This window comes from Schistocerca nitens, chromosome 5 (genome assembly GCF_023898315.1).
Source record: "Schistocerca nitens isolate TAMUIC-IGC-003100 chromosome 5, iqSchNite1.1, whole genome shotgun sequence".
Taxonomy (NCBI): Eukaryota; Metazoa; Arthropoda; class Insecta; order Orthoptera; family Acrididae; genus Schistocerca; species Schistocerca nitens.
In genome coordinates this window covers 613,812,138-613,829,782 of record NC_064618.1, presented here as the reverse complement: position 1 = coordinate 613,829,782, position 17,645 = coordinate 613,812,138, and the positions used below count along the sequence as shown (strand labels likewise).

The window sequence follows — 17,645 nt, the reverse complement described above, 5'->3', positions numbered from 1 at the left end:
GGACTCAGGATTAATTTAACTGCTTGTTGTTTTAGTGGAAGACTTGTGTGCGCTGTTGTTTAAATTTTATTTACACATTTTTTCATGCACAAATTTTAATCATCTCCAATTTACCTAAAGAGTTAAAGTAATACAACCATAATTTAGCTAAGTGAATACACACATCAAAATAAGTTTTGCATCACCCCAGGTTCCCAGAACTCCGAAGATAGACGTTAACTATGGATATTGCATCATAGGCACAGTCCCTTTGACTGTCCACAGATGACACTAAAACCGCCCAAAGATGTGAGCAACCATGCATGAGCAGCGCCTATTAGGCAGAGGGTGTCCGACAGCCGATCAGTTCCATTCATTCCACCAGGAAGGATATAAATGGCTCGTGTTGTCTGTAGCTCAACAATGCCTAGACAGTCAATACCGAGGTACGATCGCGTCCGCATTGTTACTTTCTCAAAAAGGGAAGTGTCCAGACGTCTCGGAGTGAGTCCGGACATGGAGGAGATACAGAGAGAGAGGAACTGACGATGACATGCCTCACTCAGGCTACCCACGGGCTACTACTGCAGTGGATGACCGCTACTTACGGATTATGGCTCGGAGGAAGCCTGACAGCAACGCCACCATGTTGCCACCTTGAGCAGTAGGCTGCATGACGCGCAACTTCACCCCTGACGTCCATGGCGAGGTCCATCTTTCCAACCACGACACTATGCAGCGGGATACAAATGGGCCCAACAACATGCTGAATGGACCGCTCAGGATTGGCGTCACGTTGTCTTCACCGATGAGTGTCGCATATGCCTTCAATCAGAAAATCATCGGGGATGTGTTTGGAGGCAATCCGATCAGGCCGAATGCCTTAGATACACTGCCCAGCGAGTGCAGGTAAAGGTGGAGGTTCCCTGATGTTTCGCTGGTGGCATTATGTGGGGCAGACGTACGCCGCGGATGGTCATGTAAGACGCCGTAACGGCTGTACGATACGTGAATGCCATCCTCCGATGGCAACCATATCGGCAGCATATTGGCGAGGCATTTGTCTTCATGGACGACAATAAGCCTCCCCATGGTACACATCTTGTGAATGACTTCCTTCAGCTTAATGACATCGCTCGACTAGCATGTTCTCCAGACATAAACACAATCGATCATACCTGGGATGGATTGAAAAGGGCTGTTTATGGACGATATGACCCATCAACCACTCTGAGCAATCTACGCCGAATCGCCGTTGAGGGGTGGGACAATCTGGTCCAATAGAGCCTTGATGAACTTGTGGATAGTATGCCACGACGAATACAGGCATGCAACAATGCAAGAGGACGTCCTACTGGGTATTAGAGGTACCGGTGTGTACAGCAATCTGGACCACCACCTCTGGATGTCTCGCTGTATGGTGGTACAACGTGCAATGTGTGGTTTTCATGAGCAATAAAAAGGACGGAAATGATGTTTATGTAGATCTCTATTCCAATTTTCCGTACAGTTTCGGGATCTCTCGGAATCGAGGTGATGCAAAACATTTTTTGACGTATGTTCTTTACGATTGCCCATTCCTTCTTTCCATCTGTTGGGCTTGCAAGTGTGTTGATTGCTGATGTATTTTTCGTTTCGGAACACGTCATAACTAGATACTTTCTCGTGTGTTGCAATAAGGCCTGGATTTCCTATTGAGTCATTTAAATTGTTTTGATGGAAGGTCCACGCTATCTAGTGCTTCCAAACATCAACTGAAAATTTCTCTATTTTCAATTATAAAATTTTTTGCTTGCTTCCTTACATTTAAATGTAGTTCCGTTAAATCAATACGCCGCCTGACATAGTACATGGAACTATCAAAGGCGTCATCAGCAGTCAGGGTCTGTCTATATGTTGTTGGATTTCCAACAATGCGGACGTAGAGCTCCCTTGTCCGTGAGGAAGACTATCTATACTTATGAAATAGGCCAACATCTTTCACCATCTTCGTACTTAAACTGTGATCTTGTACACCTTTTCTCGCAAGTTTTTAGAAAGAGACTGTATAACCTGACTGATTATCTTCATTGAAAGTAAACTGAGCCTAGCTGAGAGCATACAGCGACGTGGAAAGAATTTAACCAAAACAAAGTGAAATGTTACTTTCAATCGACAGGCGGACCATATTTTTATGGAGCGTAATTGTGTATCCTAAAACCAGAATAATAGCTGTCGCTGCAGATACAAGAGATAGGCAAAATAATGAGCACAGTGATAGTAATGGGATGGTTGTGTTTAACGGTCAACAGTGCAGGTAAGGCATGTGTTGCGCTGAACTGTGCATGTAAATTTGTAAAATTTGTGGTAAGATGTTATGGGACCAAACTGCTTAGGTCTTCTGTCCCTAAGCTTACACACTACCTAATCTAACTTAAACTAACTTACGCTGTGGACAACACACACACCCATGCCCGAGGGAGGACTCGAACCTCCAACGGGGGGAGCCGCGCGGACCGTGGCAATACGCCCCAAACCGCGCGGCTACCCCGTGCGGCGATGCGTGTTCAGTATGGGCATCAGTGAAGGTTGTTTACGAGTAGTACACACTTCGTATTTGCATCCAGAGGCCCAGGTCGATGTGCAGTGAATGAAAGACCTAACAGACTTCCAAAGAGGACAGATTATGGGGGCCCGATTAGCTGGACAGCCAATTATGGAATGTTTCAAGAGCAACTGTTTCATCAGTCGTGACAGCTTACACAAAACGAGGGAAGACGTCATCGTGTCAACGTAATAGTGGGCGCAAATCAAATCTAAATAACAGAGATCGTCTTACGCTAACACGAATTGTGTCCAAACAACACAAAACTACGGCGGATAAAGTGACTGCAGAGCTCAATAGCCCTCTTCGAGACCCCGTATCCATCGACAGTGTCTGCCGAGAACTCCATACAGCGAATATTCACGTGCGTGCTGCTATACCGAAACCATTAGTGACGTCAACCAACGAAAAGAAGCGTGAAACATGGTCTCAGAAGCATAAATCCTGGACGGCTGATCAGTGGAAACACGTCACATGGTCCTACGAGTCAACGTTTTCGCTATTTCCAACATCGGGCCGGGTTTACGTCTGGAGAATACCAAAAGAAGCCTACAAACCTGATTGATTGAATCCAACGGTTAAGCATGGAGGTGGAATGTGATGGTGTTTACAGCCATTCCATGGTATTCCGCTGGTCCCATCATTACTCTCAATGGCCGTGTTACAACCAACGATTATGTGAACATTTTAGGTGGACAGGTGCAACCCATGATTCAAATGTTGTTTCCCAACAATGATGCCATATTTCAGAACGATAATACACCCATTCACACAGGCAGGACAGTACAATCGTTGTAAGAGGAGCATGCAACTGAACTCCAGCGTTTTACCTGGCTAGGACAGTCCCTTGTGGGCGGTATTGGAGCGCAGACTCCGGAGCAGATTTCCGCCTCCCTCGTCACTACAGGAGTTAGAGGAAGTTCTGATCGAAGAGTGGCATAACATTCCATTGGAGTCTATAAAATCATTATATGTCAGTATTCCAAGAAGAATCGCAGCTGTATTACGGGCAAATTTGGGCCGAACCCCTTATTAATAACCCATTCCCAAGTAAGCACAGGTGTTCACATTATTTTGCGTATCCCGTGTACTTATTCGCTTGTTAAGTAACATTATGATGATTACCGTCGTCTAAGTACTATTTGTGGACACTATTATTTTCTCACGTCGTATTATGTTCCTACCAGCCCAGTATATGGCGTTGCCCGCGTATGTATTTATTCCAATCTTCTACTAGTCCCTCTCGCTTCTCTCTGTCGATCTCCAGCACCCCGTCACTCTGTCCGCTTCCTGCACTCCCTATTCCCAGTCCATTTCCTCCCCCCCACCCCCTCTTCCGTCTATCCATCTGCTCCTCTCCCTCTATCCATCAGGTCCCCCTCATGTGCACATCTGCTCCTTTACCCTAATCCCATCTCCTCCTCTTTCCTTTCTCGGTCCATTACCTCCTCCCTCTTTCTCTGTTCAGCTCTTCTTCCCCTATGTCTCTGCCTGACTCTTCCTCCCTCTTTCTCTGTCCATCTCCTCCTCTTTCCTTTCTCTGTCCATCCCCTCTCCCCTCTGTCTGTCCATTTCGCTCTCTTCCATCTCTGTCCATCTCGTCGTTTTCCTTTCTCTCTCCAAGGCATCACACTCACGTCAATAGCAGGATGGTCGTTCCTACCCCTACAGTATTTTTTTCCAGATTGTAACTACTGTGTGTCCCAAATTTGATTTATATCATTGCATGGCTTTGAGAAGATCTTTTTATCTGTGGCTTTGCTCGTATTCGCACACGTCAAATACATTTCACACATATTTAACATGTTTCACCCTTATTCATACAGGTATTTCACCTGTATGTCTACCTAATTTTGCCTTGCAGTTCCATTTTCACTAATCTTGATATTTATGATGCCGTATCCCCTGAACTATGTACTCTACAAGGGTATAGTTTTGCAGCTACGTCCAGTGGTATATGTGCCTGGCTGTCTGTGAACTGTGTTGAAAATAGTTAGTAGCAACGAAGTAATACATTAAGTGTCTTGCATGATGCTGTAGGCTCTCACGCATTCCGTTTTTATAACGTCGTAGCCCCTGAACAAAGTGTCGTATAATGATTTAATCTTTACGGTACATTCAAAGGTATGTGTTAATACTATCTGAAAAATGCTACGAATAGAGTTAGTTGCAAAGGAGTAATAAATTAAAACGTCTTACTTCATGTGACAGTTTTATCGGATGAACTTCGAAAATGTAGTAAGGGACAAATTTTATGCCTTTCATCATTTTTTTGGGGTCGTCAGCGAGAAAATGTTTCATAAAGGTCTGAAATTATGTGTAAAGGTTGTTGCAAGTTTCTCAATGCTCTAATTCTTAAATACGAGATGACTGAAGTTTGATATTCTCACATCGTGGTTTACACTAGGTTTACAGTCTCCCATGCCCCCCCCCCCCCCAAAAAAAAAAATAAATAAAGCATAAAAATGCGTCTCATATGAGATATTTGAAGTAGCGTCTGTTGTGTTACGATATATCTAATAACATCGAACAAAGAGAATTTTTCCCACGTATTGCAATACTTCCTGATATTGCAAGGTGTGAGAATATCCACGTTTGAAACTTCAATACTGACAACAGTGGCGACACTTGGTACCGTAAGTTTCCGTGGTGTTAGTCACAAACAGCAAGCAATCAAATGCTACTACTAGCTGGAATGGGCAGTAAAGCGGCCAACTCACCCGAACAGCTCGTTGATGGCGGACACGCCGCCATCGCTCTGCAGAAGCTGCTCGAACTCCTGTGTGGCTTCAGCCACTGCAGAGACGCACTCCGAGTCGAACGTCTGCATGCTCTCGGTCACGACCTCCAGGTACTCTGCAACACAAGTCGCGCCGCGTCAGTCGTTTGAATGTTTTCGTTCCATTGCTTTCCTTTCCGCACTGGCTTTTCACTCTAACAAGCAATAAATTCCAATTACTTTGTGGAAGAAACTAACGCTTCATTTATTTTCATCATCGTTGCATAGCACTCAGCCCTTGAAATATTACTCAGCAACATGAAACACGATTGTTCTGTTTGTGTGCTTTTTTTCAGAAAAGAGCAAAATTGGTGTTGGCAAAGAGAAACAGTTATGCTTGACATCGAGTTTTTTGAAATGACCTGTCCTTGTTATTCTGGAATTAACACGAGATTTCTTATAACACATATGTCTACTGTTTTTCTCAGACAATGATTCAGGAAGTAGTTGGTAAACTGAAATATGAAGAACGAACTAATTTTCCATTTTTAAATCACAATCAAGTTGTAAGTAGGCTGTTTAGGTTTTTGTATTAGTAACGCCAAGTGGCGCTCTGTATGAAAGTCACTGGCTGTGCTGTGTGCAGTCTGTGTCTGGTTTGCATTGTTGAAAAATTCTCTATTGTAGTGGGTAGTTAGATGTGAACAGTGCGTAGCGTTGCGCAGTTGGAGGTGAGCTGCCAGCAGTGGTGGATGTGGAGAGAGAGATGGCGGAGTTTTGGGAGCGGAAGATCTGGACGTGTGTCCATCAGAGACAGTAAATTTGCGCAGTTGGAGGTGAGCTGCCAGCAGTGGTGGATGTGGAGAGAGAGATGGCGGAGTTTTGAGAGCGGAAGATCTGGACGTGTGTCCATCAGAGACACTAAATTTGTAAGACTGGATGTCATGAACTGATATATATATATATATATCCTGAATACATTGTTTGTTCCTTATCAAAATCTTTCCTTTGCTAACTATGCCTATTAGTAGTTAGTGATTTCAGTAGTTAGAATCTTTTATTTAGCTGGCAGTATTGGCGCTCGCTGTATTGCAGTAATTCGAGTAATGAAGATTTTTGTGGGGTAAGTGATTCATGAAAGGTATAGGTTATTGTTAGTCAGGGCCATTCTTTTGTAGGGATTATTAAAAGTCAGATTGCGTTGCGCTAAAAATATTGTGTGTCAGTTCCAGCACAGTAATTCATTAATTTTTCTAAGGGGACGTTTCAAAGTATGCAGCACATGTAGCCTAACTAAGGTGTTTCATTAATTAATTCCAAGATGCAGATTTTCCAGTTCTATATTACTCTCAAAAACTTTCTGCTTCCTATGTATCATTGTTTGAATAGATTATTTTATAGCTTATAAAGTCCTGCGAGGATTACTCAGCTGTAGGTACTGAATCTTATCAACATTTTAGAGATGATTCATTTGTCTTGAACGAACTGTTAATTTTTCAAATATTTTGCTAGTACTCGTTTTAGTATTTTTATCATATGCAGAAGGGTGAAAACTAAAATCTGCTGACAATGCAGGCAGGAATTCATTTGTCTTCATCAGAAACAACAGAGTACCCAAAATAGAATCCTGTGGTACACCTTGTCCGATAATTTGAAATTCTGAGTGCCTATTGGTATGTGGGCAACATGGAACTGATGCCCACAGAAGATAAAAACTATGAACCTGCTGTGTCTCTTATTCCAAGATATTTTAATGAATGCATGAGGACATTATGATAGGTCGCAATACATTCCCAATGTTAATAATTACTGATTTATTCACTATAATATGTCAAGTGTCATGATAAATATAATCTGTTCTGTTGACACTCCTTTTTGAAGCCAAAATCTATTGCTGCTAAGTACGTTTTTGTGTATTCAATGTCTATAAAGTCTGTTGTATATTACCTTCTCAATTTGTTTTTTGAATATACTGCCAATTATAAGACACTATGGTAAGTCCTTAATAATGTTATGTTTCCTTCTTTAATGAAGTGGTTTGACAACGGTATCTTTAAGCCTGGCAACAGAGTGATGAATAAGTCTATTGAGCTTCTGCGCCAGTCCTTGCCGAAGGAAATCTCCAAGAAGCTTTGGCCACGAGCTGCAGAATCAAGGCTCTATGGCTTGCCAAAGGTTCACAAGCGGGATGTTCCTCTACGTCCTACTGTAAGCAACGTCGGCACACTAAAGTACCGCCAGGCAAACGTCTAACGGAAGTATTAAGCCCCGACATCGGTAAATGTCAGCACCATATTAGGTACTTTGTGTATGTCATTCGACAGGTGTCAGAATTACGCCTCCATGAACAGGACCTTGTGGTGAGCTTCGGTGTGGTATCCCTCTTCACTGCAGTGCTGCTCGCTGATTCCCTCAAGTTTAGGAGAGAGAAATTCAACTCGGTAATGACTAATCTCTTAGAATTTGTGCTCACAACAACATCCTTGCTCGTCAATGGCGACTATTGTGAACAAACGGCTGGTGTCGGCAGCTGGTGTCCTCTGTCACTAGTTTAGACAAACTAGTATATGCAGGACTACGAAGAGAAAGCTCTAGAAACAGCTACACTGAAGACTGTGTTTTTTTTTCAGATATGTTGATGACACTTTTGTGGTGTGGCCACTTGGGAGTGAATGACTTCAAGAGTTCTCCAACATCTGAACTTCCTGCAGCCCAGTATCAGAACATGGAGGTCGAAGAGAATGGAGAACTCCCCTTTTTTGGAACTTTCAATCAATCGCAGAACGAAAGGCTGATTAGGACATTATGTGTACAGGAAGCCTATCTCCGGAAACATGTTCCCTATTAGGTATGGTGAAAGATGACTTGGGGTTCCGTAAACCAGGCGTTTACCGAATTCCATCTAAATGTGGTAAGAGTTATATCGGGGATACTGCACTGACAATTGAAGAAAGATGTAAGGAACACAGAAGACACACCAAACTTAAGCAACCAACAAAATCTGCAGTTGCAGAACATTGCGTGGTTATAGGGGACTCCATAAAGTACGATGAAACGGATGTGCTAAGATAGACCTCGTCGCCTTGGGATTGTTCTCTGAAGGAGGCTATTGAAATACGAGTGGCTGACGGGATGATCAGCAGAGACACTGGTTCCACTCTTAGCATAGCTGAAACGCAGCACTCAGTCACTTAAAATCTCAGCGTCGGCAGAGAGCAACTTCCGTGCCCGACACAGGCCACAGGAGTACCGACGCACCGGGGTTCGCGCCCAGCTTCCCGCAGCAACGTATCCCACTCCCCACCCCCTCTCCTCCCACCACTCCACCAGTCATGGCTTGCGGCCAGTAGTGGAGGAAGGGACGAGGGGCAATAAGAGTACAAAAGAGGGTGATATGTAGCAAAGACGCTCATTCTACAGGTATCACCTGACGATAACGGAAAAGTATGCTGTCGAAATAACGCGTTACAATAGCGACTACACCCGACTGGACACCCGACAACAATACAATCAGTTTTGATCGTGTGTAATACTTCAATGCCTGGAGCTCAGAACAAGAGGGTTCCACTGACGCCGCACCTACAGGGTGTTTCAAAAATGACCGGTATATTTGAAACGGCAATAAAAACTAAACGAGCAGCGATAGAAATACACCGTTTGTTGCAATATGCTTGGGGCAACAGTACATTTTCAGGCGGACAAACTTTCGAAATTACAGTAGTTACAATTTTCAACAACAGATGGCGCTGCATGTGATGTGAAAGATATAGAAGACAACTCAGTCTGTGGGTGCGCCATTCTGTACGTCGTCTTTCTGCTGTAAGCGTGTGCTGTTCACAACGTGCAAGTGTGCTGTAGACAACATGGTTTATTCCTTAGAACAGAGGATTTTTCTGGTGTTGGAATTCCACCGCCTAGAACAGTGTTGTTGCAACAAGACGAAGTTTTCAACGGAGGTTTAATGTAACCAAAGGACCGAAAAGCGATACAATAAAGGATCTGTTTGAAAAATTTCAACGGACTGGGAACGTGACGGATGAACGTGCTGGAAAGGTAGGGCGACCGCGTACGGCAACCACAGAGGGCAACGCGCAGCTAGTGCAGCAGGTGATCCAACAGCGGCCTCGGGTTTCCGTTCGCCGTGTTGCAGCTGCGGTCCAAATGACGCCAACGTCCACGTATCGTCTCATGCGCCAGAGTTTACACCTCTATCCATACAAAATTCAAACGCGGCAACCCCTCAGCGCCGCTACCATTGCTGCACGAGAGACATTCGCTAACGATATAGTGCACAGGATTGATGACGGCGATATGCATGTGGGCAGCATTTGGTTTACTGACGAAGCTTATTTTTACCTGGACGGCTTCGTCAATAAACAGAACTGGCGCATATGGGGAACCGAAAAGCCCCATGTTGCAGTCCCATCGTCCCTGCATTCTCAAAAAGTACTGGTCTGGGCCGCCATTTCTTCCAAAGGAATCATTGGCCCATTTTTCAGATCCGAAACGATTACTGCATCACGCTATCTGGACATTCTTCGTGAATTTGTGGCGGTACAAACTGCCTTAGACGACACTGCGAACACCTCGTGGTTTATGCAAGATGGTGCCCGGCCACATCGCACGGCCGACGTCTTTAATTTCCTGAATGAATATTTCGATGATCGTGTGATTGCTTTGGGCTATCCGAAACATACAGGAGGCGGCGTGGATTGGCCTCCCTATTCGCCAGACATGAACCCCTGTGACTTCTTTCTGTGGGGACACTTGAAAGACCAGGTGTGCCGCCAGAATCCAGAAACAATTGAACAGCTGAAGCAGTACATCTCATCTGCATGTGAAGCCATTCCGCCAGACACGTTGTCAAAGGTTTCGGGTAATTTCATTCAGAGACTACGCCATATTATTGCTACGCATGGTGGATATGTGGAAAATATCGTACTATAGAGTTTCCCAGACCGCAGCGCCATCTGTTGTTGAAAATTGTAACTACTGTAATTTCGAAAGTTTGTCTGCCTGAAAATGTACTGTTGTCCCAAGCATATTGCAACAAACGGTGTATTTCTATCGCTGCTCGTTTAGTTTTTATTGCCGTTTCAAATATACCGGTCATTTTTGAAACACCCTGTATATGTCGTGAGACTTCTCCTGAAATCCAGACATGTACGGTTTAACTGGAGCGTTTGATTCGCTTCGAAAGGATGATCCTATTCAGTGTCAGAGAGCAGGGAACCAATGCCGATCACTGAACGCCCGAGGCACTTGAGCAAAGGATTTCTATTGCAAACAAGTGGGATTGTTGTTGGGTTTCAGCCTTCTCGACAACTCAGGATGCAGATAACCACTTGAAAGGATTCTGACAAGTTTTCACAACAACTTCCGACATGAAAGCCGCAAGGAAACCCGCACTCCAGAGTAAGAAGTGCCGCAACACCAAACAGTTATGAGTTGGTTCGAGAGTTCTCATGCTGCTCTTCTGCTGCTGCCCAGGGACTTTTCGACTCGCAAGTCCGACAATTTTACGACCAAGCAGAAACACTGGTAGAAGTTGACAGCCGGTGTCAGTCGTTCGGTGGGTGAGACCCCGAACTGAGGCCGCGAACGAAATTCAGAACTATGGAGGACAGAGTGCAGAAAAATCAACTAATCTGCCGAGCAGCGCATTCTAGGGATCGATCAGTAAAACGACGGACTAGAAATGCCCGAGAAGAAGTTATTTGAAAATGTTCTAAATTTGCTTTCTGGAGGCATATCAGTTCACTGTCAACTCAGTTTTTAGAGTCGTATCCTTGCATTCATCCTGATGTCCATCCTCACTTTATGGCATCTTTGCTTTCCATTCCATGTCGCAAGGACTTTCTTGTGCTCCGATGCTTTAATCTTGAAGCATCCGACTGTGTATTTCATATCTGCCCTCACGTTCGCAATACTATGTTGACGCTGCTCCTGCAAGTTAATCAGTATGGACAATAGATATCCTGCATCCCGCACGGCCTCTGCCTGAAGGTATTAGATCGGCTGCAAAAAATAGAAGAAGGAATTACATTGCAGAGTGCGTCTTCTCAGAGAGATATAACACGCCCAGAAGCCACACAGCATCAGAGCAGATCGACATGTTGCGCCAACATAGCGCCTGCCGCCCGTGCTTGTACATAGCACCGACTCCCTCTTGTGGCGGGATAGCGTGATTTTTCTCTGCCCCCTCCCCCCCCCCCCTCACCCTTCCTTACCCCAATTATTCACTCGTGTCTTTGCCCAGTCGAACTGACCTTGAGCTTACATTTATACTGTTGATCTGTGAATATTAGTTATTATAATAATAATAGCAGTGATAATAAGTTTAAATGTTCCCATGTATTTATCATTTCGCCACTTTTTTATCTGGTCACTTTCTTGCCTGACAGTCTTTACACTACAAGTTTTGCATTCATTATAAGCTAACTTTCCGTTGAGCTACAGACTAGAAATTTTAAACAAAGCTCAGAACTGGATTAAAATGCATTATTAACTCTCTGTCTAGTCTGGTGTATGGTGGCGGGTATTTTGCTTACCGCAGTCATTTCCGAATGAGTGAGGCTTTTGGAACTTTCAGCGTAACTCAGAATCGTAAGACAATGCAATATTAAGTCACTGTCTTGTCTGGTGTGTGGCAAAGTGTACTTTATCTACCACTATCATTTCCTCCTTTTGAAGATCCAGTCGAGAATATTTTGCAGGAAGAATGATTGTTGGTAACGCTTGACCTGAGCTCAACCTTCAGTCTTTTCGCGACCCATACATAGGAGGAAGCAATAAGTTGATGACCCATATAAAAAGAAACTGGATTAAACATGAAATTTGAATGTCTCTGTAATATTTGAAATCGACTGAACAGTTTCACACACACGTGACTAAAAAGCAGAAAATAATTATTGAAATAAAAGTGATTTCTTTAATGTACCACGTTTTTAAGTCAGACTAAAAAGTGTATGGTAATTTCTCCTAACCACCTGCAGATTCCTAAACACATATCGATAGTCCTGAAAGGTTGAGACAAAGGTCACAAATTCGAGTTCTTGTCAACCACACAGCTTTAATTTGCGAATAAGTTTCGTATCAGCACACTCTCAGCTGTGTAGTGCAAATTCATCCTGGAATGTATGTATTTTGTTGCATTTGTTTTTCTACTTGAGAAAAATGGTACAAAAATTGTAAAACGATTTATCACTGGACTTTTATTGGTGAATCCGGAAAACCTGGTTGTGGTCTGTAATACAAAACGAAGAATTATAACCATGCAGGCAGCTGTTGCTAGCGTCCAGAAGGTTACCTGGGAAGTTGGCCTGTGCGAGGACGGGTCCGCTGGAGGCGACGGCTCCGTCGATGATGTCCGGGTAGCGGAGGCGCGCCCAGGCGGCCAGGTTGCCGGCGTACGAGCCGCCGAACACCACCCACTTGGCGGCGCCCAGCTGAGGGTTCTCCTGGCGCTGCTGCCGGATGAAGGACGCCAGGTCCTCCAGCGCCTGCGTCGAGTTCAGGTAGCGCAGGTTCGCCGCGCTCGTGTCGCTGCAGAAGCAGGGATAAACGAATGGAATGATTTAGTCTCGCTGTCGTATCTGGGAACGAGATACAGACAGTGCTTTGACAATAAATGTTTCTAGTGTTTCGATAAATTACAGGGTTATTCATAAGTACTTCTGGGGTTTCAGAAGACACACAGAAAAATGACACATATCAGCAAAAATAGCATTCATTATAGCCGGTGTGGCGTAGTCGCCTAACGCACCAGTAGGGGACAGTCGGGTCAGAATACACTATGTGATCAAAAGTATACGGACACACCAAGAAACATACGTTTTTCATATTAGGTGCATTGTGCTGCCACGCACTCCCAGGTACGGCATATTAGCAACCTCAATAGTCATTAGACATCGTGAGAGAGCAGAATGGGGAACTCACGGACTTTGAACTTGGTCAGCTGACTGGGTGTCACTTGTGTCATACGTCTGTACACGAGAGTCCTACACTCCTAAATGTTACTAGGTCCACTGTTTCCGATGTGATAGTGAAGTGGAAACGTGAAGGGACACGTACACCACAAAAGCATACAGGCTGACCTCGTCTGTCGACTGACAGAGACCACCCACAGTTGAAGAGAGTCGTAATGTGTAATAGGCAGACGCCACAACATCACACAGGAATTCCGAACTGCATCAGGATCCACTGTAAGTACTATGACAGTTAGGCGGGAGATGAGGAAACTTCTATTTCATGGTCGAGTGGCTGCTCATAAGCCACACATCACGCCGGTAAACGCCCAGCGACGCCTCTCTTGGTGTAAGGAACGTAAACATTGGACGATTGAACAGTGGAAAAACGTTGTATTGAGTGACGAATCAGGGTACACAATGTGGCGGTCTTGATGGTAGGGTGTGCGTATGGCGGCGAATGCCCGGTGAACGTCATCTGCCAGCGTCTGTAGTGCCAACAGTAAAATTAGGATGCGGTGGTGTCGTTGTTTTCATGTAGGGAGCTCGCACACTTTGTTATTTTGCTTGGCACTATCACAGCACGGGCCTACATTGCTGTTTTAATCACCTTCTTGCTTCCCACTATTGAAGAGCTCTTGGGGGATGGCGATTGCGTCTTTCAACACGATCGAGCACCTGTTCATAATGCACGGCCTGTGGCGGGGTGGTTACATGACAAAAACGTCCCTGTGATTGACGGCCTGCACAGAGTCCTGACCTGAAGCCTACAGAACGCCTTTGGGATGTTTTGGAACGCCGACTTCGTGCCAGACCTCACCGACCGACACTGATACCTCTCCTCAGTGCAGAACTACCCGAAGAATGGGCTGACATTTCCCAAGAAACCTTCCAGCACATGATTGAACGTATGCCTGTGAGATGGAAGCTGTCATCAAGGCTAAGGGTGAGCCAACACCATATTGAATTCCATCATTACCGATGGAGGGCGCCACGAACTGGTAAGACATTTTCAGCCAGGTGTCCGGATACTTTTGATTACATAGTGTAAATTATTTGGCAGAAATGATAGGCAGCAATCTGCGGTCATTTACTGATGATGCTGTGGTGTACAGTAAGGTGTCGAAGTTGAGTGACTGTAGGAAGATACAAAATGACTTGGACAAAATTTCTATTTGGTGTGATGAATGACAGTTAGCTCTAAATGTGGAAAAACGTAAGCTAATGTGAATGAGTAAGAAGAACAAACCTGTAATTTACGGCTACAGTATTACTGTTGGCCTGCTTGAGACGGTAAAGTCTTTTAAACATCTGGGCGCAGCGTTGAAAATCTATCTTAAATGGAACGAGCACGTGAGAACTTCGGTAGAATGTTTTCTGCGTCCTTCCCTCTCCCGACACGTTTTGTGAACCCAGGTTATTTACTGTTAGCGATGCATTTCGGAAGGTTAAACTTATTTACTTCTGACACAATGTGATAGGTTTTTCTTGTACTGTACCTTACAGTTAACGAGTGGAGACCGTGAGACCGGCAAATAAAATAATATACCTTACATCAGTGTAAACATATAACTGTCTAACGCAATGCAAGAAAATAATGAATGCTTTCCAGATGCAAGACTGAAACCCTAAGCCCCACGTGCTACAGTTGCGCATGTAGGACTGGAGCCACACCGACGTGAACACTTGACTTTCGTTATGATGCTCAGGTGCGACAGACCGACAGGTTCCACCGTAGCACTTACGGCGAGATACGTCATCTGGTGACGTCAGACGTTCAACATCTTTTATCCGCTTTCGGGTTATTTCCCGACATTTGCGGTACCATGTGTTTATATTAAATTACTTGTCTCGGCGTCATCTACGTCGCTTTGACGATTTTGAAACTTTTTGAAGAGTCACCCTGTAATCCGGATCTCTCCACATGCGATTTTCACGTCTTCGGTCCCTTAAATAAGACTTCTAAGGGTTGACGATTCCTTTCGGACTACAATGAGCTTCAGGAAGCTACGTACTTCTTCACCCAAGCGGACACGATGTTTTACCACATGGTAACTTCAACCTGGTTGCGTCGGTGGGATGTTTGCCTAAGTGCTCACGGCGATTTTGTCTGGTGGGAAGACCGATTCTGAACTGTACAGTCCTCGAATGGAAACTTTTTAGTAGCACCTTATATTCTGTGCTGCACTTCTAGTTCTGGCGACTACGCTACATGTTGTTCTTACTTCAAGTTACGAACTACTGCACAATGGGAATGTAGCGTACTCACGGCGTGGGCCTGCTGGAGCCGTAGAAGCGGTGTTCCAGTTCGTACATGTAGGCGCCGTGCTGCACAGCCAGGTCGAACATGTAGCCTCCAGCCAGCCACGTGTCGCTGGCTTCAGACTCCCCGCTGATGAAGAGGAAGACGGGGCCTCCAGGCCTGTAGTACTCGCCGCTGCGGTAGTAGAGCTGCGGAAAGCCCCACAAGTGATCACACAGCAGAAAGGCTTTTCAGTGTAGGAACACATTTCGTTCTTTGTTTTGTAGCCTCAAAACAAAACTTACTTGATTGGGAGGCAGGTGGAGGAGACATCGTTGTAATGAGAGGACAACAATGCGCACCGTTACAATAACAGACGAGAAAACTACCTGCTAACAAATAATGAGCTAAAAGTCTTTAGTCAATTCCCAGTACCACAAAACATACCACTGGTAGCAAAGAAAATTCTGAATCTAATCTGGGACTATATATTCCGGACAAATCCTTATTCTACTGACAAATATTTATTTAAACGCAAGCAGCTCGTGTAGATTTATACTTTGTCTTTAAACTTCTTTTTCACTACTAACATGAGATGTAAAAAAGACCAATTTCAATTAATTTTTTAATTAATGCTAATTAGTACCATGGAAACGGCCGTCTTGCAACCCAACCCCCTCCCGTGGCCCCCCCCCCCACCCACACTCACACACACTCACACATACAAAATCATTTATCTACAGGGTGATCAAAAAGTCAGTATAAATTTGAAAACTTAATAAACCACGGAATAATGTAGATAGAGAGATAAAAATTGACACACATGCTTGGAATGACATGGGGTTTTATTATAAACAAACAAAAACAAAGTTCGCAAAATGTCTGACAGATGGCGCTGGACAGCAAAACTGCTACCGTGACGGGTGAGAGGTACGCCGATATGTTACAGAATTGCATCATCCCCAGCCTGGCTGATAAACACCTGCTGGAACGTACGATGTTTATGCAGGATGGCGCTTCACCCCATATTGCTAAACACGTGAAAGATCTCTTGCACGCGACGTTTGGTGACGATCGTGTGCTAAGCCGCCACTTTCGTCATGCTTGGCCTCCCAGGTCCCCAGACCTCAGTCCGTGCAATTATTGGCTTTGGGGTTACCTGAAGTCGCAAGTGTATCGTGATCGACCGACATATCTAGGGATGCTGAAAGACAACATCCGATGCCAATGCCACACCATAACTCCGGACGTGCTTCACAGTGCTGTTCACAACATTATTCCTCGACTACAGCTATTGTTGAGGAATGATGGTGGACATATTGAGCATTTCCTGTAAAGAACATCATCTTTACTTTGTCTTACTTTGTTATGCTAATTATTGCTATTCTGATCAGATGAATCGCCATCTGTCGGCATTTTTTGAACGTTTGTATTTTTTTGGTTCTAATAAAACCCCATGTCATTCCAAGTATGTGTGTCAATTTGTACCTCTCTATCTACATTATTCCGTGATTTATTCAGTTTTCAAGTTTATACTGGCTTTTGATCACCCGGTATGATATGTAAAACAAGTCCTTTCACATCAGTTCAATTGATATTGGAATTTTGAAGATATGCTTCCCGCGAGAGGTAGGAACGCCAAGCAAACCGGTGGTGTTCCTACCTTTCGCGGGAAGCACATCTTCAAAAATTAGAAGAATTTTGAAGAGATTTGATATTAAAATTGTATTCTCTCCTCCAGCTAAGACTAGAGGGCATTTGGGCTCAGTGAGGGATGATTTGCGTTTGATGAAGCCCGGTGTCTACAACATTCCCTGCCAGTTCGGGGAAGCCTATATTGGATAAACGATTCGTACGGTGCATGATCGATGCTTGGATCATCATCTGTCAGAAAAATCTGCGGTGGCGGAATATTGTCTTACTGAAGGACATGAAATGCTATACTATGAGACACAAGTGCTTGCTCAGCGCTGCTCTATTGGGACTGTGTAGAGAAAGAAGCTATTGAAATCTGACAATATTATAAACAGAGATAAGGTGTATCATTTAAGTAAGAGCTGGAGACCTGTTTTGTTTGACATTAAAAAACAACCGGTCATCGGTCATCGAAATGTGTCAACACTGTTTGATACCCATTTCTCGTTTCGCGAGCTT

The 17,645-nt window shown here is 44.4% G+C and overlaps 1 protein-coding gene across 1 annotated transcript in view; it reads right to left on the bottom strand.

Annotated features, from left to right (window-relative positions):
• LOC126260616 (putative serine protease K12H4.7) overlaps nt 1-17,645 on the bottom strand; it is a 150,412-nt gene that overhangs the window by 47,409 nt on the left and 85,358 nt on the right. Inside the window, exons 3-5 of the mRNA XM_049957953.1 lie at nt 15,519-15,700; nt 12,592-12,827; nt 5,284-5,419 (exon numbers count right to left, since the gene is read on the bottom strand). Of these exons, the coding sequence (XP_049813910.1) occupies nt 5,284-5,419; nt 12,592-12,827; nt 15,519-15,700 (554 nt within the window). The remainder of the gene's footprint in view (nt 1-5,283; nt 5,420-12,591; nt 12,828-15,518; nt 15,701-17,645) is intronic.